Below are 16222 nucleotides of genomic sequence, written 5' to 3'. Positions count from 1 at the left end.
AGTGTGAGCGAGACGTTGTATCATCACGTTGCTCATAGTGATGGTTGTCGGTTAGAGAATCTCCCAAATAGAGTTAAAAGTGTATTTTTATCATATCACTTAATATGATGAGTTCAAAGATGAGTAAGTATTTGTGAAAGTTTAAATGTTTTCACTCCTTTATTTCTTTACATCCAATTGAGTATATATTTATATCTATTGCAATCCTTTCATTTAGTTATTTCAGTCCAGCTACGTTACATACTCGTTCATTCAATGTACTGATGTCATTCGACCTATATTTTTTCATGATGCAGTTATAGGTGTTCAGGATCATCAACAAGCGCTCCGTTGATATCACTTTGCACTTCTTGCTAGCTTTGGTGAGCCTTTCTTGCATTCCAGAAGACTCCACTTTTATCTTTTAGTTTGTTGATTTGAGGTATCGTGGGTGTTGTTCCAACATCCGTCTAAAACAGTAGAAACTTCATAGATAGTTAGTTTTGAGTATGTTTTCAATATTCCTTTGTTAAACTGTATTTCAACTATTATTGCTTGGGGAGTACATTGGGACAGTTGGGTACTTTGAGATTAAAATGTTTAATTTTATTTTAAAGCTTAATTCTTCTTGAGCTAGTCTTTTGCTAAGTAGTCAGCTAGGCCAAGGGTTCGCTTGAGGATCATCAATTGTTCTCGAGTGTCAGCCACGTCCATAGTATAGACTCAGGGCATGACAAATTACTAACCCTTCTAGAAGCGATAACGAAATATATTCTACAAGTATAATTATGTCGTAAAACAAATCACGCCAACATAACAATTAAATCAAGTATTTTTTTTAAAAGTACCACTCACATCACTGGTAATATTACAATGTGCCTTGGATGTATCAAGTTAAATACATGTCAGCAATTCCATACCAAATATATAAGAGTGCAATGCAAATGAAATGTAATGCACTGGTTAAAATTTGGTACACACTCACTTTTTCTATCAGATAGTCGGGACTCATGGAGGACTCACGATATCTATAGATAAGCACAAACGATCTCCACATGCCTGTGCGGATGATTTTAGCGTACTATTATAAAATCAATCAATTGTCAGCACGAATGATTTTTACGTGTCTAACTCATAAACATAAAGCAATCACATAGCAAGTTTTTGTCTTACAAATTGTTGCTATCTGTATAAAGGAATCAGACCAAGTGTAATACATTTGAGGGCAAGGTGTTAGAATTAGGACTTGTTACAAAGTACAAACAACCAAAAGACGAGAAAAGAAAACAAACAACACAACAAATTTTAGCTCAAAACGCAAACACCCATTTCCAATACTCAACAGCACAAGTAGTAGAATCAACAACCCGTTTATATCAAATTCGAGCATTAACTCAAAATTTAACCCACGAATAAAGAAGAAAGGCGGAAACATTTTCAACATCTTATACAACAAAAAGATACCAATGGAATGGCTAGGTACTAAAGGCAATACAACATATTGGGATTATGTAAGACATAGGTCTTTCTATGTAAATGACTGAAGAGAAGTGGAGGCAGTTGTTCCATTGAAATATAAAAAGCTAAAGGAAACTTGAACAAGTCACATGTCGGAGACGGACCACAGATATGCTTCTTTTTCTGTTGCTTGTTTCTCATTCGTCCTCTTGAACAACTCCTTCTCATATCCTATTAGACAAGAATCATCATTGACGTTACCAATATTGACCAAAGAGGAAAATATACAAAGCTTAAATTAGCGATCTATCTAGAGATAATAACAGGTCCTTTAATACCTGTGCTCCGGTCAACCCCATCCCAGTGTCGCCCTGGCCTTATCCCATAACGATTAGGTGCTGCATCCAAGCCTCTTTTTATCCAGCTGTGAGAAGGGATATCCTGAGGGATTATAAAACCAGAGTCCTTCATTTTCTCATTAGCCCCAAAGTCCGGCAGAATTGGATCCAGCTTTTTCTGCAACATCCAAGAATGTAAATCATATTTGGAGAGACAGAGAGGATTCGAACATTAAAGAAGAACCACGGACTGTCATCATGAAAATACGCAGAAATCTAGTAATTGGTAATCATCCACCCCAAAACAGATAGAATAGAATAGATGCGCTCAAAAAAAAGTGGTAGGGTAAAACAATCACCTTAACCAAATGTGCCATTGGGTCACCCCATCGAACTCTTTCCTTCAGCATTGTGTCGAGTTCTGGATCATCTCTGCGAGGCAAAATTAGAACACATAAATATACCACGTCAACCAACCACTTCAACTAGTAGAAACATTCTAGAAAGCAATGAGTTTAAATAAGATAACATATAGGCATTGCAAGTTCAGTCACATAATAAGAAATGAAATTGAGGTGAGGTTAGGCGATTTTGGAAGTGCCTAAAAGGTAAATAATTCAAATATCTAGGCTAATCCTAACATAAATTAACTATGCTCAATCTTACAATAGAATGGCATGATAGATGAAGAAGTACTATATAGAATTATCATATGTGGCTGAAGTGAAAAGTGCAACCAGGTGTTGTGTGAAAGGAGGATATACTCATAAGAAGAAAGTACGTGAGCAGCAATGGTGAATGCGAGTGAATGTTTGGGCCTCTAAAACCCAACATATTCACAAGATGAGTGTCATAAAAATGTGGATGAAAAGATGGATGATTAAACAAGTCTAGAAATAATCTCATCTCGTAGAGGCATGCATAGCACAACCGGAGGATTATACGAGAGAAGGTCATGTGATATGGTCTGATCATTTTTTATGGAGAGACCTCCAAATTCATGGGTCGGATAGTGTGACAATATGAAACTATGATAATATGATTATTATAGGTGTTCAAAGGAGATGGTCACATGAAAGGAGTAAGTCTCATAGACCTACAATCTTTTGGATGTCATGCCAACTTAGAGAAGAACAGAACAGTAGAGACAAAGCATCCATGTAGGGGTCAACTAGTTGGAATTGAGGTTTAATTGTTCGTAAAGGGTAGACTTACATCAAGTCTAGTTTCTATTAGGAGCCCATTCATATTTTATACTAATGAGTGTGTCTATGAAAGGATATGCATGAGATCTTTAAGTATCTCAATTTTAGGCGACTCCTCATTTGTCTTAAAACACATTATTGAGTACAGAAATGAAATGGACCCAAATGGAATAGAATAAATAAAGAGAATACCCGTAACCGATCCCTATTACTTTTGGAATTAAGGCGTAGTATTGTGCACACAAAAAAACTAAGTTGACAGATCTATTCAAGAAGAGGTGGTTTCTCAAATATATCACGCACTACAGTGTTTCAACAAGTGTATGCAATGTTGCCAAGATTGAGCAAATTGAAAGGGGAATGTAATAGTGCCTCTGCCAACTCTATAGAACTTAATAAGAAGCTTCCTAATGCTGGCCTAGTTTTAGAACTCGGGATTTATGTAAAAAAAAAAGACCTCACAAAATGTGAAAATCATGCGAGTAAACTCATCTCAGCCAGCAAGAAAATTTTGAAGTCTTATAAATATGTAACAACCACGGGCAAGGCTACTAAAAGCATATAGGATGCCCAATCTTTAAAATATAAATACAGGTTCAATAATCCATCTTCTAGCACTATGCATTTACATGTTAGTAAAATCCAGAAAGAAGTTTCAAGAATTAATGAATATACGTCGAAAGACATACTTCTAATGCAGAAAGTGGGCAAGAGAGTACACACATCATCTCAAGTTCAGACCTTCTAAACACATTGATCCATCTTTAAAAAAAAACCATAAGGAATATTCTAGTAATGTAAAAACCTGCTCCGTGCAAACGGCTTGTCCTTCTCACTTTCCAGTTCCTGAAGCCTATCCTCCATCTCACGCTTTTGAGCCAAGCCCTTTCCCCATTCCAGTTTTATTTCCTGATACAAGGATAAAAACAAAAGAAATTCACAAAGATTAACAAACAGCAGTTGACTGTGTATATATGCACTTCAGAAAACATAGTCTGTTCTAAGCACATATAAGGAGGAGGAGAGCTACGGCAACTGATGGTCATGGAAAAGACCAAGTGATGTAGCACTGAAAGAGAGACTTGGAGTAGAAAGAAGGGAAAATTGGAGAAGAATACAAAAAATTTGAAAGAACTCAATTCATAAAGTGCTACGCGTCAAGTCAAGTGTCTCGAAACGAATTACAAATGGTCTACTTATAGAGTAGGAAAAGTGAAAGGCAAATTTAAAAGATCAGTTGTGAGACCAATAATCTATCTATATATTATTTTAAAAGAACAAATGTCAAAACACAACATTGAGAGACAAAAATATCTCCAAAATATTGAAAGACTTTGTAGTCTTTCAAAATAACCCATCCATTCAAGGGACTAAAACTTGTTATTGAGAAAATTGGTACTATCAGGATTTTGAAATCAACTAAAATTTAATATTTTTGGATACTTTTTCGTGGAAGGACTCCAAATTTAAATAGGATCAGATTGATTGTTATAGGATTCTCTATTTAGATAGGAATGCAGTACATTCTTTAAAATAAAGTTTTGTAATTTATATTGCCCATATGTTGTGCGGCTACGAGGGAGCAAAGAGATCCTTGTAATGCAAATATCAGGTAAGAACTTTAGCAAGTAATGAATATTAGTACATAAATTCTACTCAAGAACAGGTTCTGCCAAAAGAAATATTACACTAAACTTTCTTAGATACAGACATTAACTTCAGTGTTAGACAAGCCAAGAAGGACAAGATAGTCAATGGCTTTCTGGCCAGAAGTGAATCTGATTCGAAGGGGCTTGTGATCTGAAATCTCAACTACTACCAAATCCGTAGCTTTCAACTGACGTTTCTTTGAAGAAATACTACTGAAATAACATTCATCTGTCCCCTTACATATCAAATTGATTATTTTTAGAGAATAAGTAGACATTCCGCGCAAGTGGAAAACATAATCGGAAAGGAGTATGCTAAACAGAGTACTTTTTTATTTGAAGAGAGCCATTCATTCACATGTAACTTAAGAATTTGCCAGCACTTGTCAGCAGCATAAAATATGAGGAAGAACTATTTGTGCAAATTACAGAAAGGTTGTGCATAGACGAATCTGGGAGAAGTTACACAGGAGATGGAAGAGACAATGAGGAAATTAAAAGAAGTGGTGATGAAGAACTACCACTACTACTACCCCACACTAACTAGCAAATGGAATACCCCTATATTTTTAAGTCCCTAGAATATCTGCATTAAAAGAGTCTATTGTTGATTGTAGTCGATATTATTGGCTTGAATAAGATGTAGAAATTGGAAGAAATATTTGCCCTGAATTCTGGAAAGCTTGCACATCTAAAGTAAGAAAAGTAATGCTGAAGAAAGACTAGCTCCAAGGTTGACAACTTATTCATGTAAATAAAAATATATATTGGATAAAGTACCTTTGGCTTCTCCTTCTCTTCCTTCTTCTTCTTGGACTTCAAGAACTCCTCCTTTGACATCCGTTGTCCTGCAGCGATACAGTGTGAGACCAAATGAAAGACCTTATTTAGTAACTATAAGAATAATTTACATAGTTCATGCACCTGTAATTTTATCCCGATATACCGGTTCAGCACCACGGCCACTAACCAAAGGATCCATTTCCTGAAACCTAAAATACAAATCATTGTTACTTCATCAATTAGAATTAGCTAGAGCAAGAATCAAGCATTAGTGGGATCTGGTGATGGTCATTTTCACGAAAGCTTTGATTTTTTAGCATAAAATTCTCCTCCCCAGAAAACAAGATTTCCCAGTCTCTTCGCATATTACTTTACTTGCCCTGTACTTCCAAACTGACCCTAAATAATGGCAAAAAAGAAAAGAAGATAAGGCACATGAAGTAGTATAGAATTACCTCATCCAGTCTTCCTTCTTTGTCCTATCAATTTCTTCTTTGATATCTTTGCCACTAACCAAACCAGTCTTTGGTCCCTGCTTCGTAGTGGATGAATCTGGACGTGCCTCCAGTGAATTTTGGGCTTTCTTTTTCCTCAAGGGCGAGAGATCTGTAGCTTGATCGGCTCTCGAATCACCTTGAGCACGGGAACCTCGTCGAGGAGGAGAAACATCAGAGATATCCAAAAGACTTTGGCCGTACTTTTGCCTCCGTCTTGGTGGCGACAAATCAGCAGAAGGCCTGGGTTTGGGTTCTGGTGAAGGGGTATCATTTCGAGTTCTACGTCTCCTTGGTGGTGAGATATCCGTATCTCTACTTCTCAAGGACTTCATATCAGATTCAGGTGTATCATTCCGAGCCCTTTGTCTACGTGGTGGTGAAATATCAGGATCTCTAGTGCTCAAAGGCTTCATTTCAAGTTCAGGTGTATCATTCCGAACCCTCCGCTTACGTGGTGGTGACAAATCAGCATCTTTTGCACTTGAAGGCTTCAACTGGGGTTCAGGTGAAGGTGTACGAATCCTAGTCCTCTGTGTATCATTCCTGGCACTACGCTTGCGAGGTGGCGACAGATCAGCCTCTTGAGTTCTTGGTTGCTTACGCCGACTTTCTGGAGAGGGTGTATCATTTCGAGCCCTAGGTTTACGTGGTGGTGATAAATCAGCTGCAGGACTTGATGGATTAAGTTGAGGTTCTGGTGAGGGACTATCATTTCGACCAGGCCTTTTCTGTGTCGGGGACAAATCAGAAATTTGGTCATTAGAAGTACTTGAAACAGATACCCAACCACTTCCATCTTCTGAAACAGAACCAAATGGACGTCTAGCTCTAATCTGTTCCAATCTCTTCATACGCTTAACTTCAATATCTTCATTTACCTGAGGCAGTTCTTCATCTGTAAAAGAACACAGTTAAGAGACACAGATATACCAACACCAAAGGATACAAAAAATCAACAAAAACAAACCTTTGAAATACATTACCAGCTGACTCATCCTCTTCATCTTCAATTTTTACAGGCTTTTGCCAAACAGGATCTTCGTCAACGACGACAACACCTTTGACATCATTAGGTTTAACCTTCTTCTTTTTCTTCTGTTTCTTCTTTCCTTCTTCATTGGTGTTACTTTCATATTTTTTTAGGTACTCCTTCAGGGAGGTAGAGGTTGAAGATGGAGCCACCATTATGCTCAAAAGTCAAAACTTCCTGCATCAAGAATCAAAGCCAGGCCTTTCACTAAACTAAATCCATAAATCTAATTACACAGCACTTACCTGACAGACAACACAAGGATTATCTCCTTGCTTAATTTTCATACATAAGAAACTCCAACTGTATTTTCATTTTTTATGGAGTAACTATTAAAATAGACTTTCGCTAGCATTTCGCCATAAATTTTGAATATTTATCTTCAAATATCTGTCTAGCCATGAAATTTGATCACATAAGGAAAATCTGACTCATACCAGTTTTTAGGTTTTTGAGACTTCCACTTACAAAACTTCAAATTTAATCCTAATTTAAATGCTTATCCTAACACAAGTTTAAATTCCAAAAATCACAACTAGTACAAAAGCTCAAATTTTCAAGTTTCAACTTCAAAAATCAATGGTCAAACGGTAGCTTCCTCTTAAGATTTATCTTTCAACAAAGTTTGAATTTACTCAACCCTAAAGCCATAAGTGCCTCAAAATTACAAATCCCTGTAGCTCCGAAAGAACCAAAAATCCCTAAATTCGAAAAGCTAAGCTCAAATACGAATACGAAGATGTCAAATCACAGAGCAAAGAAATAAATTCGATTAAACGAAGAAACACAATTCGAGATCAAACCAAAAGCACATGGAGACAGTAAACCCAAAAGATGAAGGAGATACATACATAAAAAAGAGACGATCAGAGCTGATGAAGGCGATGTAAGATGTTAATGGCGTTTCAAGTACCGTAATGAGCCGTAGCAGAATGAACGCCTGTGCTTGCAAGAATCAAAAGAATCAGTGTGGGATTTGGTTATTGATTCGAAATTATCAAATTTCATTTTAATTATATTTTTTTATGAAAAAAAAGGTAAAAATATTCTTAATTTATTAGAAACGGAAAGGTCATATTTATAGGGTGTTATATTTCCTATATAATCTTTTTTTCAAAAAAATATAAATGGTAAATATAACATTTTTTGTATTAAAAATAGTTTAATAATATCATTTTTTTTCATCCTTTAATCTAAAAATATTCAATTTTTAAAGCGAAGTTAAAAGACGTAAACCATTTTCACCTAAAAGTATAATTCCAAAATCCATACATAATTGACATTAGAACCAAAAGTCAAATCCAATTCAAAGTTGGATTCAAGACTTACGTGTATAACAAATTCATAGGACTTTTGAACGTGAATCAAAATTCAGTTCTTAATTGAATTTCTCATTTACAATTATTAATAATTATCTTTACATGATTTTTATACACTAAAAATAGGACCAGCAACAATATAGCTAGTAAAATCTCACAATATTGAGTCTTGATAAGATATATATATATATATGGAGGTAATGAAGTTATTTATGAAAGAGCTCGACTCAAGTGTTCAAAGTAATTATAGAAAGGGAAAATGACAATGAAGAAAAATATGATATCTAATAGCAAAGTAGTGTGAAGTATTTTGCAAAGAATTGTAACACCAACAAGAAGGTGGTACCACCTAAATATAGCTGCACCTTTGCAAGGAACCAGAGGCGACCCACCCTTGAGGTTGTGGGTTCACGTGCACCCGTTCACTTCGAATTTTTTTTTTTGTGTATATACATGTATATTATGAAATAAGGAATATATAACTAAATGTGCACCCTAGCTAAGACATATAAGTTGAGTTGGTGTAGTGGTTAAACACCCGATTGTTGGTGCCGATTTTGCTTGTTGCATTTCCTTTTTGTCAATTTTATTTTTTTCTAAAAAAAGGCCTAATAAAAAACCTAAAGCAAGATTCGAAGTAGCAATCTCAAGGTGTACACTAAGGGTTAAGACCATCAAATTATAGAGTGAATTATATTAGATTGTTTTATTTATATTTATATATACACTCGATTTTGTACTTGTTTGACAATATTTTTTGATGAAGTGTTGTTGCTTCACTAACTCACATTCGACTTTAATATTGCCCCTGCCGTCTTCCAATTCTGGGTTCGCCTCTGCAAGGAACTATTGAAAATTTGTTATCTTTAATTATATGCATTCGTCTCAGTTAACCATAAAACCCATATGTTTCCTAATTGACATTAATGTGTATAATTAAAGTAGATAAAATATTTTGTGTGATTAACTTAACTACCTAATATACTATTTACAACAAACCCAAAAGATTTCTAAAATGTGAATAAAAAATATCTAATTAAAACACTTTATCATGTTTTCATATACAACTAAAACATTTAAACCATATTTTTTTGTATATGTAAATAAACTATGTTGGCAAGTTTAATGAGTTGGCTATATATTAAGCCTTAGATAAAATAGTCATTAGATACATAACAAGAAAATATCCAACAATATAATTCAAATTACACAACAATAACATACTTAATATAATTTGATACAATAATTTACAATACAATAATTAATTTAATTTTTTTTAAAAAGCCAAAAAAAAAGAGAAAAAAGATAAATACAAATGGAGACCATAGAGAGGTGTCACATTACCTTGTCTATATTTCACCTTTATTATATATATAAATTACACAATAATAACATACTTAATATAATTTAACAAATAAAATCTGAAGAGAAGTTATTTCTGACAAACCGACAACTTAACAACTTAATTATATTGTTATACACAATCTAGACAAATTTATTGTAGTAGTCATTGACAGTAGTGTATTTCACTTCTGGGTAAAGCTCTGTGGCTTCAACTCCTATAGAAGGATCAACCTCAAAGTTTGTAGAATCTCCTTTGACAAATACTGAATGGCATATGGCCAAATTGACTTTTGATGGAAGATCAGGTTCCTCTGCAAAACAAGTTTAAAAAGAAAAAGAAAATCAAAAAGGGCGGAGTTAAAAGTCTTGAATACGAATTTAATTGAACATCAATTAATAATTTTTGCTTAAATGGTTGTTACCATTTGAAGTGTTGTTCTAAAAAGTGCAGGATTGAAATATCAAAGCCTTTAGTTTGTACCATGTGTTAAAATTTATTTTAAGAAAGTGTTCTGATTAGACCTTTTTAATCAAATTAATTATAATTTGGATTTTTTTGTAATTCTCAAATGTTTATTAGATAGTTAAGTTAATTATATAATATAATTTATTTTTTTATTGTACATATCAACCTTAATTAGAACATGTCTGAGATCTTATGGCTTATTGAGGCCAACATGCATGTATAATTAGATTAAGGAGGTGACATATACATGGAGTAGTTAATTTATCTACGCAATTAACACTTAAGAACACACAAAACATAATAATTAAAATTTGAATCGAAAATATTTAAAGAACACTTAATTTATCATGTGTTTAAGTGCTCATCAACTGAAACAAATCATAGCTTAAGTGGCCAAATGAAATTTGTAGACAAGTATGAGAGATTGATGATGTATTAACCTTTCTTTTTTTCTTTTTCGAATTTCCTATTGATTTTCTTTGTAAGATTGTATCAAATATGTTGTTGTTGTTTTTTACTGACAAGGGAAAGTTGCTTCGATAGTAAGCACCCTTTATCATCAACTCTAAGGTTGTGAGTTTGAATTACCAAGGGATCGGAGCTAAAAGAGTGGGAGCTTCTTAAAGGAGTAAAAATGATACTCCTTCAATTATTTCAACTTATTTGTCTGGTTTTTATTTGACACAGAGTATAATAAATTATGTCATACAAATTAAAACGGATAGGATACTTTACCTTGTATCATGTGGAGAATATTTTCCTCTGGAAGATACAACTTGTCAAGTGTCTTGCCAATCTTTTTCTCCCACAAAGACACTATCTCATTGAAGGAAAAAATATTGGCAGGAGGTCTTATGTGAAGAGTTGTATTCAAAGTTCTTGGATCATCTACTGCTTTGATAGTGTATGTGGCTATGTCTTCTTCCTTCACATATATTGCTTACATTGTGACATAAAATGAAATACATGAGTCATGACAGGGCAATTACATAAATTAAACTTTACACAAGATTATTACTTCATATTAACTTCAAAAGTTTAGCATGTAGATCAAACAGGATAAAAAGAGTTGATGTTGTTGTATATTGCGAATGAATACAAGTGATACAACAACAAATGAATAAGTGATACAGTTATATCAACATGCATGTATTGAATATGGCTTGTTGTATTCATTGATACAACTTGTATTTCGTTGAATACAACCTATATCAGCATGTATTTGTCCTTTTTCTAGTATCTTTCCTCTCGGCCCTCTTTATCAATATATATGTATCGAATACAACCTATATCAACTTGTATATATTAGGCTGTATTCATTGATATAACCTATTTTCATCAAACATATCTTGTATTGCCTCTATTCGCCCTCTCTTTAACATCTCTCCTCTCTCTCCCAAATCTCGCTTGCCTTTATCCCATCTTTCCAATCTTACTCTCCTCACTCCTCTCTATCAAACTGTATTCGTTATATTTCGTTGAATACACCATGTATCAACTTATATTCATTCTTTCTATAACATATCTCCTCTTTCTCTCTCTCTCCCAAATCTTGCTCGCCTCTCTCCTAATCTTCGCTCTCCCTTACATACAATTGTTGTTATGAATTATAAATATACAATCTATAACTACAGATCTAGCTCTAATCATGCTTAAATATTAGTAACTTTTAAAATTTCCTCATAAAATAATTAGCGGATCATCAACCCACCCAAATCTACCTAAATTAGATTGATCATAATTTTATGAACTGATTTTATGACCCTGAGATATACACATAACATATTTACATTTTGCAAATGACTCATATTATACCTTTGGTGTTTCCATCACCAAAAATGACCACTTTGTCCTTAGGAGGAGTTTTGGCTTGTAAGTCACCAAAGTTAGGCAAGAAGAAATCAGCAAACCAATTGGAGATCACAAATGTGTATGGAATCATTCCTTGTGACCTTATCATCCCCCTGATTTTGGCCTTGAGAGCAAAATGTGATGCTGCTGGCTCAACTGCATCAACATGATCCACATCGAATCCAAATTCTGAAGGCAAAAATCTCTGATGCGAATTCAAAATCTAGAGTCAGCAAGTTTAATTTAATATGAATATGATCTTTTTGAATTTATATATATATATATATATATATTTTATTTTATTTATGTAAATGTAAACATAATTCGAGTAGAAAGTAATAAGCTCTGGTGAAAATTTTACACAAGTTGAATAATTAACGATATATTTGGTATGAATTAATGAAAATGTATTCGTGAAAAAATAAGTGATTTTCTTACTTATTTTTTTTATGTTTAATTTATAAGTTATACATAATCTAATCAAATAATATGAGGCGGGATGACAATGGAATTGTGTGGATAAGAATTTGGATGGGGTGGGGTGTTAAGGTTGGAAGGAGACAATCAACAACGTGGTATAGCCACATATACTTGAGGGCCGACACATCTTCGTTTGTTGGAAAATTACATTGTTTAGCTAAGTAAAAATATATATTTTTTATGTATATGTGTAACATATTGACATACCTTTTGACTTCTATGCATTTTTACTTCTTTATATTTTGAAACTCGTTAATGAAAATTTTGATTCCGTCACTGCGTGAAATATTAATTATGTACCTTGTTCTCCTCACATTAGGGAAATCATTTTCTTGAATTTTAAGAAACTTTTTTTTCTTGGCAAAACATAATTTTGACCAATCAAACATGACAAATAATATAAACATTTTCTGAAAAATAATTTAATTTCCTTACCTTTATAGTTCCAGCTTCTTTAATTGCATTGATGATGTTCTCTTGATCAGAAAATTGCCCTCCCCCAACAGTGGAAATCACCACATCAACTTGCTTAATTGCCTTAATCAGGCTTTCTTGATTGGATAAATCTCCCTAATTATAAGGAAAATGAAATATAAGACTATATTAATTAAAATGATGGTAATGTCACGCTCACAATTTAAAGAATTTTTACGCTATTTAAATCACCAAAATTGTATTAGTAATTTAAAAAATAAGACAAATTATCAGTTACAAAATTAGAATCCGTTCTTCTTTAACCAAAAAAAATAAAAAGAATAGGAAAAGAGATGTTACCTTCTCAACTTGACTATCCTTAAAAAAATATGTGAGCGATGTAACGAGGTTATTAGAATTTACAAAATAAAACATATTACCAATTATAATACGTGTTGCATAATATGTCTATAAGTTAAATTCTTATATATAAAAAACAAAATATTATGGAAAAAAGTAGAATTGTGATTACATACATAAATTAGTGTAACACCAATACTCTTGAATGTGTCTATGAGTTTTGATTTCTCAGGATTTGCAAGTGTGCTTTCTCTAACCAAAATGAAAGTTGAATGACCACATTTTACACTTTCCTTCACAAGGTATTTTCCTATGTAACCTGTCCCTCCAATTATTAAAATCTTGCTTTTCTCTTCCATTCTAGCTAGGTAGCTCGGATTTGAATGGTAAGAATAATGAAAAAACTTTTAGTAGAGAGCATTTCTTATTTTAATCGACTTTCCACGAATTTAAAAAGTAGTTTGTGTTCAAGTTTGGGTATCAATATGAGGTTTATATAGGCAAATTCAAGATAGTGACTACGCTAACATAAGGAATTAATAAATTCTGCAATAATATTACTTAGTTGCTTGTTGGATAGTTGACTTGCAAGATGAACATGTTAGAAAATAATAAATACAGAAAAGGTATCTTAACCATGTTGTAATTTACAACAAATAAAAATATGTAATAACAAGTGGAAATGATATTATACAAATCGTAAATTATTTTATACGAATAAGAATTTTTGAAACCCTACGAGGGAATGGTTTTATATATATCAAACTTTATTATAATCATATGTCTTTATAACAATAAAGTTTAATAACAATATTTCATTATAACTGTTAAGTTTTCTTTGGGAATATGTTTTTTTATAACATATCGTTATAATTAGAAGTGTTTATCGATCGGTTCAGTTCAATTTTGTATATTATCGATAAGGTTTATCAGTTTTCAATAACAATAACAACACTCAATTCTCAAACAAAAGAACGATATAAATGAACGCATCCATCAAGCCATTTTAAGATGAAATATGTTAAATTTATGATTAAGTAGCAAACTTGGAGAAAAATTAAGAATTTAGAAAATAGGATTTGTACTCAAAATTTAAAGCCACTATTTAATAAATAATTAATTAGGGATAAAATAAATTAATTTTATTGGGTTATTGATTTAGCTATTAACAAAAAAAAATAATATAAAAAAGTGACCTGATAATCTAATAAAAATGATTACAAAATCGTTCGAAAATGTTAATTTGATAACACAATGCCAATAAATCAATAAAAAAAAATTGATTCGATTTTTTATTCGAATTGTCAATTAAATCGATTTTTGTGTATTGCTAACTATAACAATTAAAAAATATTCGGACAAACAGTGATAGAAGCACGAGTTAGAAAGTTGGCATCAACATGTATGCTTAGAGTCATTAGGCAATTGTTGTGTGGCATTTTAGTCTTTTGAGTTTTGTTCTAAATTTTGATAGGTAGAAATAAGTTACTTTTTCTGCATGCTTTATTAATCTTTAATTGTGCTGACCTTTTAGCCCTTTGGCACAACCTTGTAGTTACAAAAAGTGGGCCCATTTGTCATTATAATTGTGGGTTGTAGTTGACAAATTTTTTTTCTATAGTTACCTTGCCTATTTCTCTTATTCAATTTTAAAAGAGTATTGCATATGATGTTTATTAAAAGCGTTTAGTTATGAAAATTTAATACTATTTATTTTATTTATTTTTTAAAGTTAAAATTAGAGTTGTGTTTGATCATATTTTTTACAAAAAAAAAATATTTAAAATTCGAATGTGCTTTTAAATATAATTTATGTCCATTAATTTTTAAAAACTAGCAAATTTACCCAGTTAGAGTAATTCACGTAAAGCATATCGTCAAATATGCTCTAAAAGAATAATATCTCAAAATAGATAGTTACACAATGTCATAGATTAGATCTCATAATTTAAATTGAAAAGATTAAAAAAATTAATAAAAGAGAAAAAAAATTGAAAAATTAAAGTGAAGAGGAAAATTAAAATATTTAACAAAGAAAAAATTAAAAATAATTAAAATATATAAGTTTTATGTCAATAATTATGTGTAATTAGTTGTATATAAATCAATTAAAAAAAGATGTGTGTCTATTTTTTTTTTTGTTGTTCATCACTTGTTTTCAAGAGAAAGTGCACATTCTCTATGTAACGTCAGCATTTTGGTGTATCTATTTCATTTTAAAATAATTTAGAGGGATAATATGACTTAAATTAAGTTAAAATGTGTCGTTGAAATTTATACTTAAGTTTTGATACTTTAGATTCATTAGAACTTTGGACAATCCACCAAGTTTACTACTCCCTCCATCATATATTAAGTAATTTTTTTGGGTTTTTTTATTGTGTAAAATAATCGAATTGCTTAAAGTTTAAGATAAATATTTAATTCTTTTTTATATTTGCACTTTCCTTTAAAGAAGTTTTATATTTTATAGGAGATAATTTACACTATTTACAAAGTTATGTACATGATCTCACAAATGGGAAATTGTGGAAAATATGATTTAAATTATGTCCTTGAATATTTTCTTAATATATGTATTGCATCACAAATTCACTTAATATGAAATAGAGGTAGTATCATATTTTGACACAAAAATTATTTTTTTCAAAATGAGACAAATCTTAAAATTGTGTCACAAAAATTTCATATTATACAAACTAAAATGTAATATCTTAAAATTGAAAATGTTAGGCCCGTGCTCTGCACGGACGAGGCTTATCTAGTTTCTAAGAAGTTTGACTATATGTGTACATGGCTGCTAATTAACACACATTTAATTTGGCCATGTAAGAATTAAGATGAAATCGTGATATGAAATCATATGAGATGAAATTGAAGTGTTGTTTGGACATGCAGTTTAAATTTTTAAGTTGTATTATTTGCTCATATAAATACATAACATCATAAATTGTGAAAAATTATTAAAATTATCCTAATTCTTTATAAAATCTTACCAAATAAGCAAAAGTTCATTACAAAAGTATAATACACTGTCATAATGGTATTC

The 16222-nt window shown here is 32.0% G+C and overlaps 2 protein-coding genes across 4 annotated transcripts; both read right to left on the bottom strand.

Moving 5' to 3' along the window:
• Positions 1–1364: 1364 nt before the first annotated feature.
• LOC125810255 (uncharacterized) lies at positions 1365–7151 on the bottom strand. Of its 2 annotated transcripts, none has more exons than XM_049489763.1 (8): positions 6893–7151; positions 5868–6804; positions 5554–5621; positions 5410–5477; positions 3786–3889; positions 2135–2207; positions 1776–1953; positions 1365–1668 (listed from the first exon to the last, which is right to left on the bottom strand). In XM_049489763.1, the coding sequence occupies exons 1-8, from the start codon at positions 7092–7094 to the stop codon at positions 1583–1585; spliced, it is 1716 nt and encodes a 571-aa protein (XP_049345720.1). In that variant the 5' UTR covers positions 7095–7151; the 3' UTR covers positions 1365–1582. The 2 variants fall into 2 exon arrangements, with proteins under 2 accessions (XP_049345720.1, XP_049345721.1); XM_049489764.1 differs by having other exon boundaries at positions 1494–1668; positions 6877–7115.
• A 2592-nt stretch (positions 7152–9743) lies between these two features.
• Positions 9744–13535, bottom strand: LOC125810308 (isoflavone reductase homolog A622-like). 2 transcript variants are annotated; one of them, XM_049489815.1, is made up of 5 exons: positions 13350–13535; positions 12835–12969; positions 11884–12124; positions 10799–11007; positions 9744–9911 (listed from the first exon to the last, which is right to left on the bottom strand). In XM_049489815.1, the coding sequence occupies exons 1-5, from the start codon at positions 13530–13532 to the stop codon at positions 9744–9746; spliced, it is 936 nt and encodes a 311-aa protein (XP_049345772.1). In that variant the 5' UTR covers positions 13533–13535. The 2 variants fall into 2 exon arrangements, with proteins under 2 accessions (XP_049345772.1, XP_049345773.1); XM_049489816.1 differs by having other exon boundaries at positions 9744–9913; positions 10804–11007.
• Positions 13536–16222: the final 2687 nt, after the last annotated feature.

This window comes from Solanum verrucosum, unplaced genomic scaffold (genome assembly GCF_900185275.1).
Source record: "Solanum verrucosum unplaced genomic scaffold, falcon-dt-bn FXZP01000038.1, whole genome shotgun sequence".
Classification (NCBI taxonomy): Eukaryota; Viridiplantae; Streptophyta; class Magnoliopsida; order Solanales; family Solanaceae; genus Solanum; species Solanum verrucosum.
The sequence above is the reverse complement of the archived record's forward strand: the minus strand, read 5'-3'. Positions and strand labels throughout refer to the sequence as shown.

Coding starts and splice junctions, on each gene's coding strand:
- LOC125810255 (XM_049489763.1), bottom strand. CDS start 7,094: ATGGTGGCTCCATCTTCAACCTCTACCTCCCTGAAGGAGTACCTAAAA. Junction 5,622..5,867: donor AAGAAGGAAGACTGGATGAG/GTAATTCTATAC, acceptor TTTGTATTTTAG/GTTTCAGGAAATGGATCCTT. Junction 2,208..3,785: donor AAGCCGTTTGCACGGAGCAG/GTTTTTACATTA, acceptor TTTGCCTCGCAG/AGATGATCCAGAACTCGACA.
- LOC125810308 (XM_049489815.1), bottom strand. CDS start 13,532: ATGGAAGAGAAAAGCAAGATTTTAATAATTGGAGGGACAGGTTACATA. Junction 11,008..11,883: donor TGGTGATGGAAACACCAAAG/GTATAATATGAG, acceptor TCACAATGTAAG/CAATATATGTGAAGGAAGAA. Junction 9,912..10,798: donor TCCACATGATACAAGGTAAA/GTATCCTATCCG, acceptor TGTTTTGCAGAG/GAACCTGATCTTCCATCAAA.